Source organism: Gallinula chloropus, assembly GCF_964237585.1.
Source record: "Gallinula chloropus genome assembly, chromosome: 19".
Lineage (NCBI taxonomy): Eukaryota > Metazoa > Chordata > Aves > Gruiformes > Rallidae > Gallinula > Gallinula chloropus.
In genome coordinates, this window is record NC_140104.1 from 2,806,201 (window position 1) to 2,825,155 (window position 18,955).

The following is an 18,955-nucleotide window of genomic DNA, read 5'->3' on the forward strand; positions in this document are numbered from 1 at the left end:
CACACACACACAGAGCAAACCAGTCTTGCATTAGGAGTTGGCTCTTCCAGCTTGGTAAATTGTAAACATCATGAATCTGCAGCTTTGTGTTGGCACTGCCATTCCAGAGACTTGGCAACAGGGAGGTTTCTGTAATTACCACCTATTGTTTTCCTCCCGTCTCTGATGAGTGTGTGCATCCAGCAGAAATGGGCAGGCTCTGGCAAAGGAGCTGGGGTGGAGGATGCTGGGTGGTGGCTCTATCCCAGAGCTGTAAAAAGCTTATATTCTCCAGTTGTGCTCTTAGTGGGAAGGTTAATGAAGCCAGTCTTGTAGAGGTGGTCTGGTCTCCATAAAGCTGTTAGGTTTGTTAGTATTCATTGTGTCTTTGCATCTTAATTACTTGCTTGCCCTGTCATTCTTTGCTGTTTCTCCAAATGACTTCATGCCACCTCCTCTCATTCAGGAGAGTATGTCCTTTAGGCTCTCTTGTTTTGCTTTTCTTATACTAAAAAAAAGCTGGAAAAATTCATATCTTCATTGGCTGGGAGCTGATCCTGGCTTTTTGTGGAGAGCGGCAAGAATTCCATTCCTGAGTCTCTCCAGCCCTCTTTGCAGGCAGTGAAAAATTGTCATCTCACTGGCAAGCAGCAAGGAATATTGTCTATTGCTAAAGAAAAATAAAACAAATTAAAAACCTAGCTGTAGGGCAAAGATGAGCTTAAAGGTGCTGCCTGGTCTGGGACTTAAGCGTGCCCAACGTTAAGCGTGTGGGCAGTCCCAGAGGCTTTGCTGAGATGTGCTTGGCTGCTGCGTAGGACCAACCTAAAGTGAGAGTAAAATTTGGGATGACTCCCAAATGCCGTTTGCACTTAATGCTCTAAATATGATTTCTAAAATAGAAGTCTTTGCATCCCCAGGAACGTGTTGCACAGTAAAAGCAGTGCTGAGATGTTGCCTGTGTAAGCCCTGCTCCTCCAGTAATTTATCTAAATAAAACTCACCCAGATGAAGCCTGTAAATATGAGTTGCTACCCTTAATTTTCTGAACTGTAGGGATTTTTCAGCTCTGCTTCCAAATTGCTTCAGCATTTCATTTCAGAGGTGGCATGGGGAGTCTTGTTACCCTTCGAAGGGTGCGTCGAGGTTTTATTTACAGGCTGCTTTAAGATTCTTCCACTGCAATCTGTTAGCATGCAGCAGGCTTCTCTTTAAAGACAGGAATATTTAACAAGCAGAACGATGGAAGGCTAATAGCTGTGTGAGAGCGAGGGAAGACTTGGATGCACCGATCCTGTATATACTGTTGATTACTGGATCATTTGACAGTAATTATGTGTGTTATAGTATTTCTGAAGACTTCAATCCTCCTGTGCCGTTGCATTGCTGTTTCTTTTAGATCTTAGAAACTTTTAGGGCTTTGAAACCAATGCTTTTAAATGTTTTCTTACAGCCAAAGAAGCCAAAGGCCCCCGACAATCCTTTCCATGGCGTTGTTTCCAAGTGCTTCGAGCCTCACCTGTACGTGTATATCGAGTCTCAGGACAAGTGAGTAACCAGCGTGCTCCTTTGGGTTTGGTTGCTTTTCAGTGCATATCACAGTCACATCGTGCTGAATTCAGTACTCAACCTGCAGAGAATTAATTCCTTTCTGCTTTCTGATTTGGATGGGGGCAGTGCTCGTGGTTGGGGAAGAGTCAGGCCTTTGCTTGGGCGAAGGTGGGTGTTCAGAGGGCTGCAAGCCTTGGCTCCATCTGTAATTGCAAAGGCCTGTGGGAGCGATGGCTGCTGCTTTGCTGAGGGAGAGAGAGGCTTAGTGTTTCTGGAATTGCTCCTGTTGCCTCTGGAATTCCCACTGCAGACACAGGCCTTTCCTTTGGCTTTTGCATCTTCCACAAATGGTAGGTTTGCTTTTTCTGTAAAATACACAGGCGGCTCCGTGGCAGAGGCCTTTGGAGATTCACTCTATAGAAATGAGTTAGTTGAGATCCTTTAGATGAAGGCTGCTGTAGATGAGCTGGCTGTAAGATAACTTTATCATCCCTCCCAGATTGGGACTTTAATCCCAGGAATCATTCTTCAGCTGCTTCTTTGACCTGCGGCAAAATAGCACGAATGAAAGGAGCTTTCAGCTTAGAGCTCTGAGAAGTTTTTTAGAGCTCTTGCTGTGCTTCCTTGAGCACCTTAATTCACATCTGCCTTTAAATAACATCTCTGTAGTGACTGCAGGACCAGCTGGGCTAGAGGAGACTTGGAAAAGGTTCAGTAAGGTTGTTCAGTTGGAGTTAGCTGCTGGAAGGGAGAAGGAGGTGCCTGCCTCGAGTAACTCATCTGTGCCTTCTACCTTCCAAGGGCTTACAGATGAGACAGTGTGTATGCTTAATCTCCCAGCAGCTTTCTCTGCCAAATTCTTGGTGCTCCCATCATACGGCACTAAGGTTGTTAGCCTTTCTATTGTATTTGGGCCAAGTGAGACTCAGGTGAAAGTTTCATTGACATCAATTAAGGTGCATATTAATAATCTATTAGTTCCCTTAGTGCACTGATGTATTGCTTGTCTCAATCCTGTGCTGAAATAAGAGTGGTCCTCATTGCCTGCCTTTGATGAGCAGTTCATCCAGGTTAGGATCAGAACAAGCATGAAGCTCCAGCGCTGCTCTCCCAGCTCTTCTGGACAGCTGTGCTTGCTCCTGCATCCCAGTTGACAAGACCATTTTGGGGGGGTGGAGGACTGGGAAAATGTAGATCCATTTCACTTTGCCTCTGTGAAGAGGAGAACAGGTGGAGGAGGCATAAAGAAACAAAAGCCATTGACATTCCTCAGCGCTCTTGAGACTGAGAGAAGGAAAAAACAAACCCAAGTGGCTGGTGAATAGGAAGAAAGCTTTGCTTTGTTGCTTGGATGGAACTGAGTGCAGATGCAGAGGTGGAAATGCAGCTGTTTCATTTATTGGGACTTCTGAGAAGGAGCAAACCACGTCTGCTTTCCTGGGGACCCTGGAGGAATGCCGCAGCTTGCAGCACGTGTGAGCCCTCCTGCAGCAGCCATCTGTTTGGCTCTCCTACAGCTACAGCGAGGGGTAGATTGTGCTCTGCCATGGTCAAATGCAATCAGTGCTTCAGTTCAGCCTCCCAGTTCCTCCTGCCAGCCTAGAGATTTATCACATCAATTGAGCAGCTCGATGTATTTACGGTCCTTGTAACAGAGCTGAGGAACTGCGTGTCTGCGGGATCAGAGCTGCGTTAAGTACTCGAAGCAACAAGCAGTGAGCGTAAAAAGGGGCTTCTTGGCTTTGCAGCAGCCTCTGAGCCTTGCTGCAGAGCCTTGCTTCATGATTTAGAGCCCTGATATCACAAGAATGTTTCTATAGATCAGTTTGACCCCGTGGCAGGAGCTTGTCTGGTTTGGTGCAGCAATCCCTAAGTTTATCAGGGAAAGGGACAGGTCAGCTCTTCTGCTTGGGTGGTGGTGTGTGGGCTCTTTGGTAGACTAGAATCAGAGCGGTTTTTCCTCTTTCCCAAGATGAAAAGAAAGGAAGGACAGAAACTGGGGGAAAGTTTTCATCCTTGGTGGGTCCCCTTTCCCTGGCAGAGGTGAGAATGTGTTGAGGAGTCTCAGCCACTGTGCCATGGTGCTGGCAGCAACGCCCTGGCCCATCCCAGGAGAACCTAATGCAGTCCCTTTGCACAAACTCTCATGGTGCCCTGTGAGCTGGCCTATGATTAGGAGAACATTTCTGCTTGAAAGACTTTGATAGGTTTTTAGAGAAGGTATTTAATTTCTGTGGGTGGCATTGCAATTCTGGTGAGTAAGCCTGTTCCTGGAAAACAATGCTAATATATCAATTAATGCTTATTTTTTATGATTATTTTTTAAATGGTAGTTCAGTTTCTTGCAGGAGGTACAGTTTGGGTTCTTTCTTCTCCCATTCTCCTCCAAAGGATTTGGCTTTCTCTTTGAGTACCCTGCTTCATTGCACAGCACAGCCATGGAAGGGGTGCAGGCTGTGCTGTGGGGAGGGCAGAGCTGGGGGAAGTTGGAGACAAGACCATAGTGGAAACAAGAATACAAAATTCAGGAACTTCACAATTCCTTTTGTTCAGGGTAGTGCCACTCTCATCTGAAATGTCTGCATACTCCTCAAAAGCCAAACTTCCTGGTGGAATGTTGTGTGGATTCGTGTGCCTGGGGGAGGAGGTTTATTGCTGGGATTTATTTCATCTGGCAAAGGTTACTCCACTTAGCTGAGCGCCGGTGTCAGGAGAGCTGGTCTTGGCTCCTGAGGCAGATGTGCTGTCTCTGGAGGAGTAGGACCAGAGGAACTCCCCAAGATGAGAAGACTTTGTTGGTTCTGTACCGATGGTTCTGGCCCTCTGCCATGCTGAAAACCCTTTTTGTTGTGATCAAACAGGGAAGCTTTATTCTTGCCTAAACCCCCAAATATTTGAGCAAGGACCACTTGGGACAATAGGAGTGTTAAATAGGAAGTGCTCTTTGAGCTCATGCTGAATAAAACTTCTTGAAAGGATGTGTGAAGTTGGGTGAGACCAGGTGGTATCCAAATGGGACCATGAAATGGCACAGCATTTCAAGCACATCCCTTCAAAGGCTGTATTCCCTGAGGTCTGCTCCAGACCCCGCTGATATGGGAAGCCCGACTGTTCCTTTTACTGGTGCCAGGAATGAAACTGGAGCGTACACTTTATGCACTTGCATCAGATAGGCTGAACCCCCTCCTGGCAGAGACTCATAAGTGTTTATATGTGACTGGAGAACAGATTGAAGCTGACACTGAAACTCTTGAGTACAAAAGGTCGTTACTCATCGGTCCAGTCCTCGTTATTGTATGAGCTTTGTGCTGAGAGAGGGTGGAGGTAAGGAAGGGCTGGAATACCCAGCCTGTTTACCACCACCTGTTTGCTGCTGGCATCTGGTTTTCCATGTTGTTGTGTCTCTTCCCTCCCTTTCCTCCCTCACCATTCTAAACCACATTCCTTTGTTCCCCTGCATCAGGAATCTCGGCGAACTGATCGACAGGTTCGTGGCTGACTTCAAGGCTCAAGGCCCCCCCAAACCCAACGTGGACGAGGGAGGAGCTGTCCTGCCCAGCTGTGCTGACCTCTTTGTGTACTACAAGAAGTGCATGGTGCAGTGCTCCCAGCTCAGCACAGGCGAGCCGATGATAGCCTTGACCACCATATTCCAGAAGTACCTTCGGGAATACGCCTGGAAAATTCTGTCTGGAAACCTGCCCAAGTGAGTTTCGCTTCCCAGATGCTGCTGCACCGTCTGCTGAGACATTCCAGTGCAGAGCAGATGCTTTGTAAAGATAATTAATGAATACATGCTTGTGAACACTTAGGTTTCCCTGTCAGGGACAGCACGTAGCAGCAGTGTGACTGCATTTACTTCCCCATTTTCTCAGAAGTTCAGTGTGTTGCTCTGAGAAACAGCAAGAGCCCAAACGGACAGTCACAGCATTGTTTTTCTTTGAAAGGGCCCTGGAGGATAGCTCCATATTTGGCTTTGATTCCCAGTCAGATTTACAGTTTCTTGAAGTTCCTTTTGAAGTGCAAGCCCAAGCCTCTTCAGAGAGGTCTGGCTTTTAGTATCACTTACTCTGCCACTGGGTCAAAGTCATCCTGTGATTCGTAGCTGCCTTAGCTGGACATTATCCATACCATCATTTATAACACAGGTGGTTTATTTGTGTGATGTTAAAGTGCTTAACCTGTACCTCCCTCTGCTCTGTAGCGTTTTATGTAGGTATGAATAAAATAGGTAGATGTAAATCCAGAGAAAATAAAGGAAATCGTTATGGGTTTCCACTGGTATGGACAAGTAGGTGTACAGCTAAAGGTGCTCCTTGAGATATTGCCAGCCTTAACTGCAGATAAAGTTGTAAGCTATTTACCATCCCCAGTTTGTGTCCCTTGTAAACCTGGGAGCAGCAGAATGAATTTCTGAAACCAGTGAAATCTTTTACAGCTGGAAGGAGGGAAGGGGGGGAAGAGGGTTCCATCCAGACAAGTGGAAAGATAAATTTAATGTGCATTCTCCATCAGACCTCAGTTGCATTCTTTAGACACATTTTTTTTGTGTGTGCTCCATTTTTGCTGTCCAAGATAAATATCACTGTCCTATTTTTTTAATGGATTTGGATTATAAAGAGTTGAGAGGTAGGGAATTTCCTGACTCTAAAACTGTTCAGAGTCCTCCTTTGTTGATACACAGCCGTTAATCACTGGAGGACAGTGGAAAGAAGCTGCATCTTCTGTAATCTACTGTGTTGATATCATCAGTTTTTAAAACAGGTTACCAGAGTTTTCAATGCATGTTGACATCTCTTTAGGACTGAGAAAAGAAATATGAGAAGCTGCCTGATAGTTACTGAGATTCTCCTGTAATCTCAGATAAATTAGATTTTGGGTAAGTGGCAGTGAAGGCACAGCTAGCTGGGGCAACAGCATCCTGCTGGAATCCTTACTGCTGTGTTGGGAATGAGTTGTTCTTTGCCTGAAGATAGGAAGATCTGTTTGTGTTTGCAAAAGCTGTTCTTTAACCAGAACAGCAGTTGCAGCTATGATGCAGAATTACACTGACCTGTGTTGCATTGGACTGTGGTCATAGAACCACAGAATGGTCTGGGTTGGAAGGGACCCCAAGGGTCACAGAGCTCCAACCCCCTGCCACAGGCAGGGACACCAACCTCCAAGCCTGGATCTACACAAGGCTGACCAGGACCCCATCCAACCTGGCCTTGAACACCTCCAGGGATGGGGAATCCACTACCTCTCTGGGCAGCCTGTTCCAGCCCCTCACCACTCTCTGTAAAGAACCACCCCCAAATATCTAATTTAAACCTTCCCTCCTTCAGCTTCAATCCATTCCACCTTGTCCTGCTATTAGCTACCCCTTTTAAAAGTTGATCCCCCCTTCCTGTTTCTCTGCTCCCTTAAAGTACTGGAAGGCTGCAATGAGGTCCCTATACAGCCTTTGTGGAGGAGGTGCTCCAGCCCTCTAATCATCTTCATGGCCTCCTCTGAACCCTCTGCAACAGTTCCACATCTTTCTTGTATTGTGCCCCCCAGATCTGGACACAGGACTCCAGATGGGGCCTCACAAAGGCAAAGTAGAGAGGGAAAAGGGCTTTTTATGGCCTTGAAATCTAATTTTGCAGTGTGAGCACATTGCCTCTATGCTTGAGAGCCTTACAGGTTTTGTTGTCTTTTTCTCTTTTCCCCAGGACAACTAGCAGCAGTGGTGGGCTCACCATCACTAGTTTGCTGAAGGAAAAGGAAGGCTCTGAAGTGGCAAAGTTTACTTTGGAAGAACTCTGCCTCATCTGCAGCATCCTGAGCACTGCAGAGTACTGCCTGGCGACTACCCAGCAGGTGAGCTTTCCACTGCAGCACCTCTGAGAGGGCACCCAGCAGTGGCCACCTCTTCTGTCATGAGATGCTGGGCTGCTCCCCTTCAGGGGTAAGCTGCTGTGGAGACTGGAAGGATCAGAAGTACTAAAATATCCCTGGTAGTGTCAGCTCCACATAGCATCCTGTTGATTATTGAGCTCTACATTATTAAATCTATATCTCAAAGAAAGAGCAGTATTGATTTTTGCTGTTTCTACCAGAGAAAAGTAATTTTCTTGTAATCCCTCTTTGCAGCATCTGTTCTGGATTCAAGCCCTTTATACTCAGGATAGAATTGTCTTAGATTGGGGAACAAATTAAAAACAAATAACCCAAAAAACCCCCAAGCTGTTCACATGGTTCCTGGTCTTCCTTTTATAAGAGCAAGAAACCCAGTAATTCAGAATAGGTTTGGGAAAATGCATGAAATACTGGGGCAGGATGGAGTGAAGAGAGGAGATATTTATGCTGATAAGCTCTGCAGCCTCAGTGCTTGTTACCTTCAGGTGCTCTCAAAATGCAGTAGGTTAGTGGATGAGCTGTGATGTTTGGCTGTATCAAGACCACTCCACCACTGGAGCTGGCAGTCCTACTCCTCTGCAGTTTGGGCACAGGCAGGGTGTTGAAAAACATCTTTATTTCAGGACAGGTGCCACAGTGTTAAGCTAGAATATTTAGCATGACATGCTAGAGTTACATACATGACCTTGGAGGTTTAGTTCTTTGGGGACGTGGTGCCACCATGGGCCACCCTGGCAGATCAGGATGTCTGGGGTGTCCAACAAGGAGAGATTTCCATTGCTCGCTGGCTGAGCTTTGGAGGTAGTCTGGGCACAGATAGGTTTTAAGAAGCTGTCTTTTCCAAGACAAAAAGTTTTCAAGAATGGTCATTTCAAGTCATTTCAAGTCAGAAACCTGGTCTTGTTTTGTTTCCCAACAGCTGGAAGAAAAACTTAAAGAAAAAGTGGATGCAAGTCTGGTGGAGAGGATCAACCTGACGGGAGAGATGGACACTTTCAGCATGTAGGTTCAGCAGATGCATCCTCCCAGAGTATATCAAACATCCCAGTTTGTCAGCCAGATGGTGCTGGAGTAGTACAAGCCCAAGGTCCTGGCTTTATAGGACTCAGCCAGGAGTAGGGACCCACCCAGATACGCAGCCGAGGCATCTGCACTTCCCTGGTGAAGGACTGGTCATCCTTGGCTGCTCCAAGAGCAGCAGTAGCACAGACTTTAGATGTAGTTTTTCCTTGCTGGCCCAGCCAAAGGAACAAGAGCACTGGAAAGGGGAAAGGAAATAGTGAGTTTCCATTCGAAACAGCATTTGCATCTTGGCAGCTCCAGGAGGTGGCTGTTACATTTCAAGAAAGGAAGCTATTTCAGTACATTCCTTCCTGCTTTGACTTCCCACTGTTAATCAGCAGCCTTGTCAGTATGATCAAACCCCATTTCAGATGACATAAAAGACTGATCCGATCTTATATTTGGGGATGATAATTGAGAGAAGATTATCATTCATTAAAATAACTTTTCACGTAACGATGCTAAAAATATTCCCCTCTAACATCCTCTCCTCTCCACCACTGACAAACAGATTGAATGTTTTTTGGAGAGGAGGGAATTGAGGCAAAAAAAAAAAAAATCATTTTGCCCCACATGAGACAAAAGAAAACCTTGGCAAGGCTGGGAAAAATATCTGTACCACCAACTCCTCCTCCTCCTGAAAACAAAGGTTTAGCCCAGATAGCAGTAAGGTTTTCTTTTTCAGAAGACTTCCTTTTGATTCCTTCTCTCTTGCTCCAGTGGGTAGGATCCAACTGAATCTCCATCCAGGTTTTTCACATGGCCTTGGGCTCCGTTCCAGGCTCCATCCCTTCCTTTTAGATAATTCTCAGACCTTCTAAAGAGTGAATCCCTGTCCGAAAGCTGGGGTTGCTGTGTCTGCTAAGCCAAAGCAAGGAAGGAAGCTGGGATGCAGAAACAAAATATGCCAGATGGTGGGATTATCTTCACAGGGACAAGTTGAGGATGATTTTTTGGATGTTCTGGTGACCTGTCTGGCAGGAGCTAGCTGCCTTGAGTTGCTGCTCAGTTCCCACAGAGGCTGCTTCATGAGGTCGTTGGTCATAAGTGGCCAATACAGTGGATTTTGGAAATTATTTTAATGTATAGCTCATGTTTGCTGTTTTGGATGGCTTTAAAGTTAAACAGGGAGGCCTGATGTCCCTTGTAACAAAGGCTTTTTAATTGACTTTCAGTCTGTTCCCAGTATAGTGCTTTGTCCAGTCTGCTGTCAGCATAAGCCAGAGCTATAAACCTCTCTGGCGTTTGCTAATTCAACATCAAAGAAGTTGTTTCTTTTGGGATTTGATGTCTTATTAGGCACAGTCATAAAGAAAGGGATAAAACATTGCTGCTTCTGCACCCTGGACAGTGTTTCATCCTTTGGGGAAGGTGCAGAACCATCCCAAATGCACAGGAAGTGATCACCTGGGGGCTTTTACCCCTGGAGTGGCTAAACAGTTTCTTTAGGAAGTGTGGGAAAGATAAGGAGCTCTTCTTGAAGCTCAACTGAAGGAAAGTAATTGTCATGTAAATCTGGAGATCCAAGATTCCCACCCCCATGTGACCTTATGGGCCTGGCTCAGAGCCCTGAAGCCTTGAACTAACTGTAGTAAGAACTTACTGTAGCAGGACTACACCACTCATTTATGACTGTGGCTCCTCCCAGTCTGTTAGCTTCTCTGTGTCTATCAGGGATCATAGGAGGCTGTATTAACTGCTGCTGAGGTACTGTTATGTGCTGCCTGGGGCAAAGGTTTCAGGTGGCTTCTCACCAGACCAGGGTCCAAACCCTCTTGCTTTGTGTTTGCCACACACTCCCTGCTGTGCCGTTACCCCTCTGCAGTGGGTATTTACTTTGAAGGGCAGACAAATAGGTTTCTCTCCCCGTTTACAGTCTTGGAGCTTTTAGGCAAGAGCCTGGACTTGGTGACCCAGCTTCTGACAGTCTCCTGACGTGGGGAAACTGGTGATGAGCCACTTACCCTCTACTGAGAGGGCTGGGTTTCATTTTGGTGCTGAACCACAGCTCTTTCCTGCAGGCTGCTGCCAGCGGGCGCCCCGCGGGAGTCAGCTGTGCTCCAGAGACGTTATTTCAGTCCGGCTCCCTTGGCATCACTTGAGCTGGTGGAATCCCCCAAGGGAGTAAAGCCTGTCATGCCCAGCAGAAGTGGAGGCACCAGCAGAAATGGTCACGGGCTTTTTTTATCCCAACACAAGTTTCAGGCCATGTAACTTGAAGCCAGTGGTCACTTCATCTCCCATACTAATTTTTCAAGCTAATTTGGGATGAGTTTGTCTTTACAAACAAAATTAATTGCTCTGAAGGAACAGTCTTTTACTTGGCATCCTCTTCCAGTCTTTATGTGAAGAGCTGTAGGAGAGGAGCCAGACACCTCTGTGGGTGCCGGTGAGGAACAACTCCCGGATCCCAGCAGCAGAATGAAGCGTGGGTGATACCACATCTCAGTGAGGAGGTGGATGCATAAATATTTTGAATGGTGAACTCTGGAGTGGTACCCAGGGCTTCACAAAGATGAGGAGCGGGGAGGAAAGGTGGTTTGAGGGAGCATCGGTCAGATTCCTTGTGGATCTGTGATTCCCATCTGTGCCACCATCATGAGAAAGAGCAAAAGTAAAACCCCAGTTCTTACAGAGATAATCCTGAAGCTGCAAACAGGCATCTGGGGCAGATTTAAAGTGTACACAGTTTTTAAAACCTGTACTTAGTAAAACAGTCACTTACTACTACTAGCAGAAGTTGTCTGCCATGAGAGTACTGGGTTACGTGCCGCTGAGGGTGGTCCCAGTTGCAGACAGTGTTTCTCTGGTGTTGTTTTAGGATCAGTTGCACCTTTGTGGACGTCGTGATATGGTGGCATTGAATATGTCTCTAAGTAAATCCATGCTGGGGTCTTTTTTTAAAAAAGGAGGGGAATGTGTTTGACTGATGTGTCCTTCAGTCTGGTGTGTGTCTGTGAGAACCTCAAACAATGGGTGGCGGCGATCCGAGAGATGGTGTAAATGAGACATCTGCCTCCATCTCAAGTGGGCTGCGCGTTCAGAACTCGTGCAGATGTGCTGTTTAAAATCCTCCTTGCAGCTTTCTGTGAGTAGCAGAGCATTGCCTGGGAGTAAGCAGAGGATAGAGTGTGAGTTTTCTGCAGGCTGGAATAACTGTGGAACTGAATTCTAGTCTGGGCTCAGTGCTTGGGGGGTTCCTCCTCTTCCTGATGCAAAGGTGGACATCACCCCACTCGACACCTTTGATCTCCAGCCCTTTCAATATGTTAGAACAGAGAAAGGTCAGCTGTTAAACTGTCCTCTCTACGCTAAATCTCATTATGTGGTGCTCTGATGAGCAGCACGCAGAGCTTCCCAGCTTCTTTTCAGCACAAACTTTACCTGTGTGTGTTCACAGCGTAATGCTGCTGTCAGCTAGTAGTTGTTTTTCCTCCTTCCACAGCCTGGTACTCCCATTCTGGCACTGTGCTGCCAAATGCTGTGCTAAAATTCATGCTTGACTTTTTATTTTCTATTTTATCCACAGTGTGATCTCCAACAGCATACAGCTGCTAGTGCAGGACCTGGATGCAGCCTGCGACCCTGCCCTGACCGCTATGAGCAAGGTAAGGGTGGGTTTGTTTGGGAAAGAAGTAGCCTTCAGGTCCACGTGGCGTTCTCGTGCGCTCTGGTTGCTTGATGTCACTATTGACATACCCCGTTAGGCTGCCTCGAGCCTCAGCCCTGTATTGATTTCCCCTCGCTGCTTCGAGCAGCAGTTGCTGTCGTTATAAACACATTCTTCACTCCAAACCCCTCTCTATCCTGCAGATTAAAGGTTTCATTCTGTCACGGCACATTAAAACACATGGGTAATAAAATACTTTCTGTAAGTATCTTAGGGCTTTCTCTTTGCCTTCCTAATGCCAGTGAGAGCCTTTAAAATCAGGACGACTTTTGTTACCGTGAAATTTCCAATACACCTTCTCGTTTGCTGTCCCTTGTGCTCTTTGACAAGGGGTTTTACCAGCCTGTCTGTCTGTGGCTGTTAAACTGAGGTACTCCAAGGGTAATACGGAGCTGAGATTGAGCCCTATTGCTTCTGTGATCCTCTCAAAGATATATGAAGCCATTCCTAGAGAGACCCACGTGATTAATGCTTAAGGATTTGGTTGCAGTTCCACCGCTGGCTTTTGTACGTTCGAAATGCAGAGCTGTGATTTCTTGCCAAAGTATTGTGAAAACCCAGACTGCTTTAAACAGAGGTGAAGACAACAAAAGGGGATTGAAATATTTTTTTTTTTTTTTAATTAGAAATATTAAACATAGAGCTCAGCTTTTGTAGGATCAACACACGGTCTCGCTGCCATGAATTTTAATAGCTTTCTGCTTTATGATGTATTCCAGCTGTAACTAGCCCCGCCACCCCCAGCTAGTATTTGAAGTGGAATGCAGCTGGTAATAGAGCTTGTACGTGTTCCAAATGAAAAGAGGATTATTTCCAACCCCCCCTAGTAAAATAACACCATTAGGAAGGGCTTGCCACCTCAGGTGCTCTGTGTGTGTGTGTGTGCCATGTCAGCTCCTCAGATCTCCCAAACCTGTGGAGCGTAGTAGTGTTTGAATCACTCAGCTCCGACTGTTTATAACCAAGTCAACCACAACCTTGGGAAAGCAGCAGCTGGTAAGGCATTTATTTTTGTCTTTGGAACACTGGTAAAATGCAGGGCATGTGATGGGTCTGATGATACATAAACAAGTTAAGTGTTATGAAATTATTTAAATAAATACTTGTCACTTGTGCACACACGTCCCACAGTTTGCATCAGAGTCGCTTTCATGGGATGAGTTTTGCTAGACCTGGGGTTTGGTGCAAGAGGGTTTTTTGCCTTCAACTTCCTTCTCCCTTTTCCTCAGGGCTGGGTTATTACTCTGACAGTTGAATAAGAAATGCATGTAATTATTTAAACACAGAGTTAGTATTTGGACATGTAAAATTTCAGTCTTCATTAAAGGAATAAAGACTGTGTGCCTGATCCATTCCAGTTTTCCTGTACTGGGAAGGCGTATCTGTCTCAAACCCCTGCTTCATTAGGGCTCTTCCTTTGTTTAGCTTCTCATTTACTTCACTCTGGTGTCCTCCAAGATTCAGTATTCCCAGTCCTTTGTTAGAGTCTGGCTTTTTTTTTTCCCTTTTTTTTTTTTTCCTTGCAAAAATGTTCAGTAACTGTAGAGGTAAATTAAGAAATCCTTAGACCTCTAAATCCACTTTGGCTGCTGGCCACTTTGGGAGATTTAACACAGAAAATGGCATCGTGAATATTACTTTCAGCTGGGAATGGGGCTCAGCTTCCCTGATTCTTTACTTTGTGTGTTCTGGAAGAAATGGTAAAGGATGAGAGGGCCTCGTGTTACGACATTTGTAGGTGATAATCTTTACTCAGACTTTACAGCAGGTGTAGAATGATCAAACACGGCTGCAAAACGGGGAGCTGGGATGTGGGGGTGCGAGAGGAATTTGCCTTAATCCCCTGTTGTCATATTCTGGAGTACAAAGTACTCTGAGTGTGTTGTACAGACCTGCAGCGGGCGCTTGAATCGCTCCGCGTGCTTTATTTTTAATTGCTGGGATGAAGAAGCTGCTAATCCACATGGGGCATCATCTCCCCAATTAAGTTTATGGATGGCACAGGATAAGGTTTGATTTAGTTGCTGAATTAAGTGTCGATTTGTATGTAAAACTCAGCTAGTGAGTGGGGCTGGGGGACGCGGCGGTGACTCACGCTGATCGCTTGCTGGTTTTTGATATTCTGCTAAAAACCTTTTGGCACAGCAGCAGCTTCCTACTTCCTTACAACTGAGTGGACAGCAGCAAGCGCTTAAACACGGGGCTCTAATCATCTCCCCAGCACATAGGAGGAAAGCCCCGTGAGCGCAGCAATCAGAGCTGGCAGCTAATTAAAAGGCGGCACCGGCGCGTTGTAGCCGTGGCTCGAGGTGCAGCGGTGCAAACCACAGCTCGTGTTGGGAGATGATGGAGGCAGTTTCAAAGGCAGCGATGGCTGCTGCCTGCAGCCCCCACTGCTTTCCTTCCCCCCCCGCCTCTTCCTGCACGTGCATGAGCGACACAAGGTCAAGGCACAAGGGGCTGGCCCAGTGGTTATGGATGCTCCCCGTGCGCAGTCCGGAGCTGGCAGCAGGATGCTGCTGGCCATGGGGACAATCACAGACTGGCTCATCCTCCGTTAAATCGGGAAGCAACCACTTTTCCTAGGGACCCTTGTGAGGGCTGGATGTGGAGGAGACACCTGGCAGCTCCTGGTTTGGCCTTCCCACCCTGCTCCCAGCTCTCCAGGGACATGGGGACATGTTGTGAGGACTTGACTACTCGGCACCGGGCAGACCCAGGAGCCTCTGTTATGCCTGTAAGGTAGCACATCTCTTATTAGGTACCAAACCACCCCGGTTTTTCTCAGGGATCTTCTCCTTTTTACAGTAAACACCCTAAAAATCTTGAGGGTCCTGAGGTGTTTGTTGTAGAAACCAGCTCTGAAGGTAGCTCCAGGTCTTCAAACCCAGGTCCTGCCCTTGCAGGCAGTCACATTGCCCCATATCCTTGCAGCATGTGGATGCTTTTTGGCTACTACCAGCCACTTCGTATGTTGGGCTTCTCCCTTCAGCCAGTGGGTGTGAGGCCTCACTGCTCCTGTTCCTTGGGCTCCTTTTCAGCTTGTGCATGTAAACTGTGTGGATACCCGAAGGAAAAACACAGGAGGAGGGAAAAAGAGGAATAAATTTAAAACGACAGGAACAAAGCTTTACCAGAAGAGTTGGGCTCATATTTCTTCTGATGACTTTTCAGTATGTGTACTATGTCTTTCACTGCAGCTACTGGGTTGGGTTTTTTTTTTTCAGTAGAAACACACCCACACACTCACACACAAAGGGCTATTTTTACTGTTGGTGCTTTAAAGGTTTGGTTGTAAAGTGTTGCTTTTGGAGTGGAGACCAACGAAATGAAAAAGCTACTGTTTTATTGGTGCTATAATAATTCAACTCAGCAATCCCTTCCCATTTTCTGGCTGTTCCCTGCTATATGGGGATGGTCTGATGGTTGAGGATCACTGTCTGTTGAGGAGAGCCAGAGCTGGGAATGTCTGAATCCATCATGGAGATGGGCACTGAGTGTTTTCTTCGGATACAATGAGGACTATGAGGAGTAGAAAAGCATTCCCAGTGAAAGCAAGATGGAATTAACACCTGTAGAGCAGGTGATGAGAGAAATGCCCCTTGTAGCTTCCTGGGCGATGGGAGATGAGCGGGTTGGGGTGTTGGTTGGTTGGTTTAAATGAAGACAGCTTTCACAGGATGCACGTAGACTCTCGCAGACACTGTGGTTTTGCAAAGAATTTGGCTTCTCTTGCCCGTCATTCGTTGAGGCTGCACATTGTTTGGATGGAACTGAATCAGCTGGGTTGCAGGGGAACAGAGTAGCCATAATTAAATTAAAACCAGGAATAAAAAACCCTCTACATGCAAAAATCCAGAACTTGAGAAAACAAACTTGAGGACAAACAACTGCTCAAAAGCAGCAGCTTGTCGGCTGCGTGTGCCCAGTTTCCTGTCCTGATTTCAGACCCATTTTCCTCCTGTTTCATCTCCAGCATGAAGAACAGCTTCTCCAAGGAGCTAGCTGGATCACACTGCAGCATGCATAGCCTCTGAACAGTAGCAGAGCTGAGAGCCCTTTCTGGATGCTCCTGTTCTTCAGTCCGATTCTGTTAAATACGCGGATGCTTGGCCAGACCTCACCCATCACCTCTTTTGTTTTCCACAAACCTTACACCACATACCCCCTGTGTGCCACAAATAAGGCTCAGAGAAAGCCAAGGGTGTCACACATCTGGCTCGTAGAGGCTGTTCTGCTGCGTTTCTGCTGATGGTAAATGAAAACTAAGTGGGTTTATTGAGTAACTCCTCTTGTTTCGTCTTTTTTTCACACGTGTTTGGGACGAGCTGAAATTGGCATCCCAGCTCGTACACCAGAAGTGTTTTCAGTGTGAGCTTTGGACTTTAAGACTATTTCTACTTCTTCCATCTATCTGTCATCAGTCTCACCAGTATTAAAGCCTTGGCTGCCATACAGGAATCCAGGCTTTGCAAGCTTGCAGATATTTTCTCAAATGCCTGTAATCAGGATTTATATGGGCACTTCATCCCAGCAGACTGGAAGCTGTTAAATATTAAGGCTGCCTGGCATCCAAAAGCCTTTTGAATACTAGTGGTCCCCGTTTGTGTAAGGTACTGGTCACAAAAAGGGCTTTTCTATGATTTCTTTGTATGTTGTTTCTTAATCAGTATAGTGACGAAGAACTTGACCTTGGTGGTGAATTGCAGAGGCAGCTTGATGATTCCACAGAGATCTTTAGGCAGGAAGTTTGTACAGTTTTCCTTATGGACTCCTTGAATCATAATGAGTTAACCAGTCTGGTGTTTTTTCCCCCTTTGTGCAGATGCAGTGGCAGAACGTGGAACACGTCGGGGACCAGAGTCCTTATGTCACCTCAGTGATTCTCCACATTAAACAGAACGTCCCCATCATCCGTGACAACCTGGCCTCCACGAGGAAGTATTTCACTCAGTTCTGTATCAAGTTTGCAAAGTAAGTCACTGGCTGGGCAGAGCTTCTCAGGGTCTCTGGTTCTCCCTGGTCTGTACCTGTTAGTCTGTTTGCCTTCAGCGTGCAGCATCAGCAGCGCTCGGTCTCTGGGTAAGAACCTTCTCCATGCAGGGAGGTGGGTTAGGGCAACAAACTCCAGCAGCTGTTGATGAAGTTAAAAGATACTTCAATTTCTTCTCTCAAGTTTCCTGCTGAGACAGATTTTCTCAGACATCCATACTGATTAGTTCCTTTTCATGTGCCTAAACCATCCCACAAGATACTGTGATGATCTGATCACTGTCCCCGCTGTTTGCCAAGTGTAGGCTTAGGGTTGGACAGCTAAAAAAGGCTTTGAATATCTGAATGTAGACATGGCTCTGGCTGTGGGGTCCTCCTTTCCTTCCAGTGATAAGAGGTTGTGGTGCTTCTGGGTACTAAGAAGTTTGGTGTCCCATTTGCCTCAAAATAAGGTTTATAATAATGATAGCACAGTAAGGAGGGCGTGTGTGATGCATGTATTCTGCCTTCGTAGTCTAAAAGCTACTTTTCTCTGCAAATGTGGTTCAGTAAGGAAGGGGAAATACACATCCAGATTTTGGGGGATATTATGAGTGTCTTCCTGGCAGGTCATTTACTGCTGGGCTGCATGATAGAGCTGGAAGGTGAGACAGAAATTCCCCTTGCCTCTGGCCTCAGGGTTGAGGGTGCAGCTCTCCAGTGTCTCTTGTACATCCTGACTTGGAAGCTATGTCTGACACAAACACTCAGTTCTTTGGGAGGGTACTTTGACCTCTTGCCTGCTTGCCCCTTGCCAGCCAAACTGCATCCCAGTGCCCCAAGAAAGGCCACTGGGAGGTTTCTGCCAGTCGTAGCTGCTGTTTTCGGTGCTGCATGTGACTCGGGAGCAGTACCGTGCGTATCGCATGTCGCTCTGAAATACCTTAACGTTTCATTCATCAGCAATAAGCTAATCACCCTGAAATAAACCTCATGGCCAGGAAGTTATTGTGTGGGTCAGTCACTGGAGCTTCAGCTCCTGCTCCAGCAGGGACGGGTGCAGTGGGCTCAACTCCGAACCGTTGGCTGTGGCAGCAGGGAGGCTGGCCTGAGACGTTCGTTCCCCCTTTCTATCTCAGGGTGCTCATTAGTTTGCCTTAAGGAGCAGTTACTGGTAAATCATATTATGACGTTGCCCGTAATCACTGTTTGAAATGCTGCCTCAGTGAAAATTTATTGCACTTAAGCCTTCTGTGTGGTTATGCTTGGATTTTATATCACCAACATGGCAGTAAATAAAAAACCCCCATTTACTCAGCTGTTCGCAGCGTTCTCTTAATACCTCAGCTTAGTTACCTCCCTTTTAACTCTATTGCTAAGCACATACCAAGTCAGCTCCGGATTAAACACCCAGCTCTTGCATTTGGGAATGGGTCACATCTAAGCTGAGCGCCTTCATCACAGCTCATTCCATAGAGGAGCATGGAAACCAAGCTACCACCCTGCTTCCAAACCTCTTTAATACAACCACAGCTCATTACATTTAAGACACGGTCCTGAATTCCCTGTGCTGTGGAAAATTTGGTTCCTGAAGATTGTTTTTTGCCGGATCCTGTTTTGAATCCTTCCATAGAACTGGGTTTTCAGGAGAACTAGCCCAGCATTAAGGCTGGACTGACCTACTTGAAATTCTTATGGCATTTTAATGCACACAGACATTTATATTCTTGAAGCCCTGGATTTGTACGGACTCTGCTGGCCTCCCCAGTATAAATACCTGGCCTTTTGTGTGCTCCACAAGGCTGAAAACCCTTTTCCAGAGGCATTGTGATTCTCTGT

The 18,955-nt window shown here is 46.4% G+C and overlaps 1 protein-coding gene across 1 annotated transcript in view; it reads left to right on the forward strand.

Annotated features, from left to right (window-relative positions):
• VPS53 (VPS53 subunit of GARP complex) overlaps positions 1 to 18,955 on the forward strand; it is a gene marked incomplete at its 5' end in the record, with an annotated part of 64,843 nt that overhangs the window by 32,435 nt on the left and 13,453 nt on the right. The window contains 6 exons of the mRNA XM_084272971.1: positions 1,433 to 1,527; positions 4,994 to 5,236; positions 7,227 to 7,374; positions 8,333 to 8,415; positions 12,005 to 12,083; positions 16,971 to 17,119. Of these exons, the coding sequence (XP_084129097.1) occupies positions 1,433 to 1,527; positions 4,994 to 5,236; positions 7,227 to 7,374; positions 8,333 to 8,415; positions 12,005 to 12,083; positions 16,971 to 17,119 (797 nt within the window). The remainder of the gene's footprint in view (positions 1 to 1,432; positions 1,528 to 4,993; positions 5,237 to 7,226; positions 7,375 to 8,332; positions 8,416 to 12,004; positions 12,084 to 16,970; positions 17,120 to 18,955) is intronic.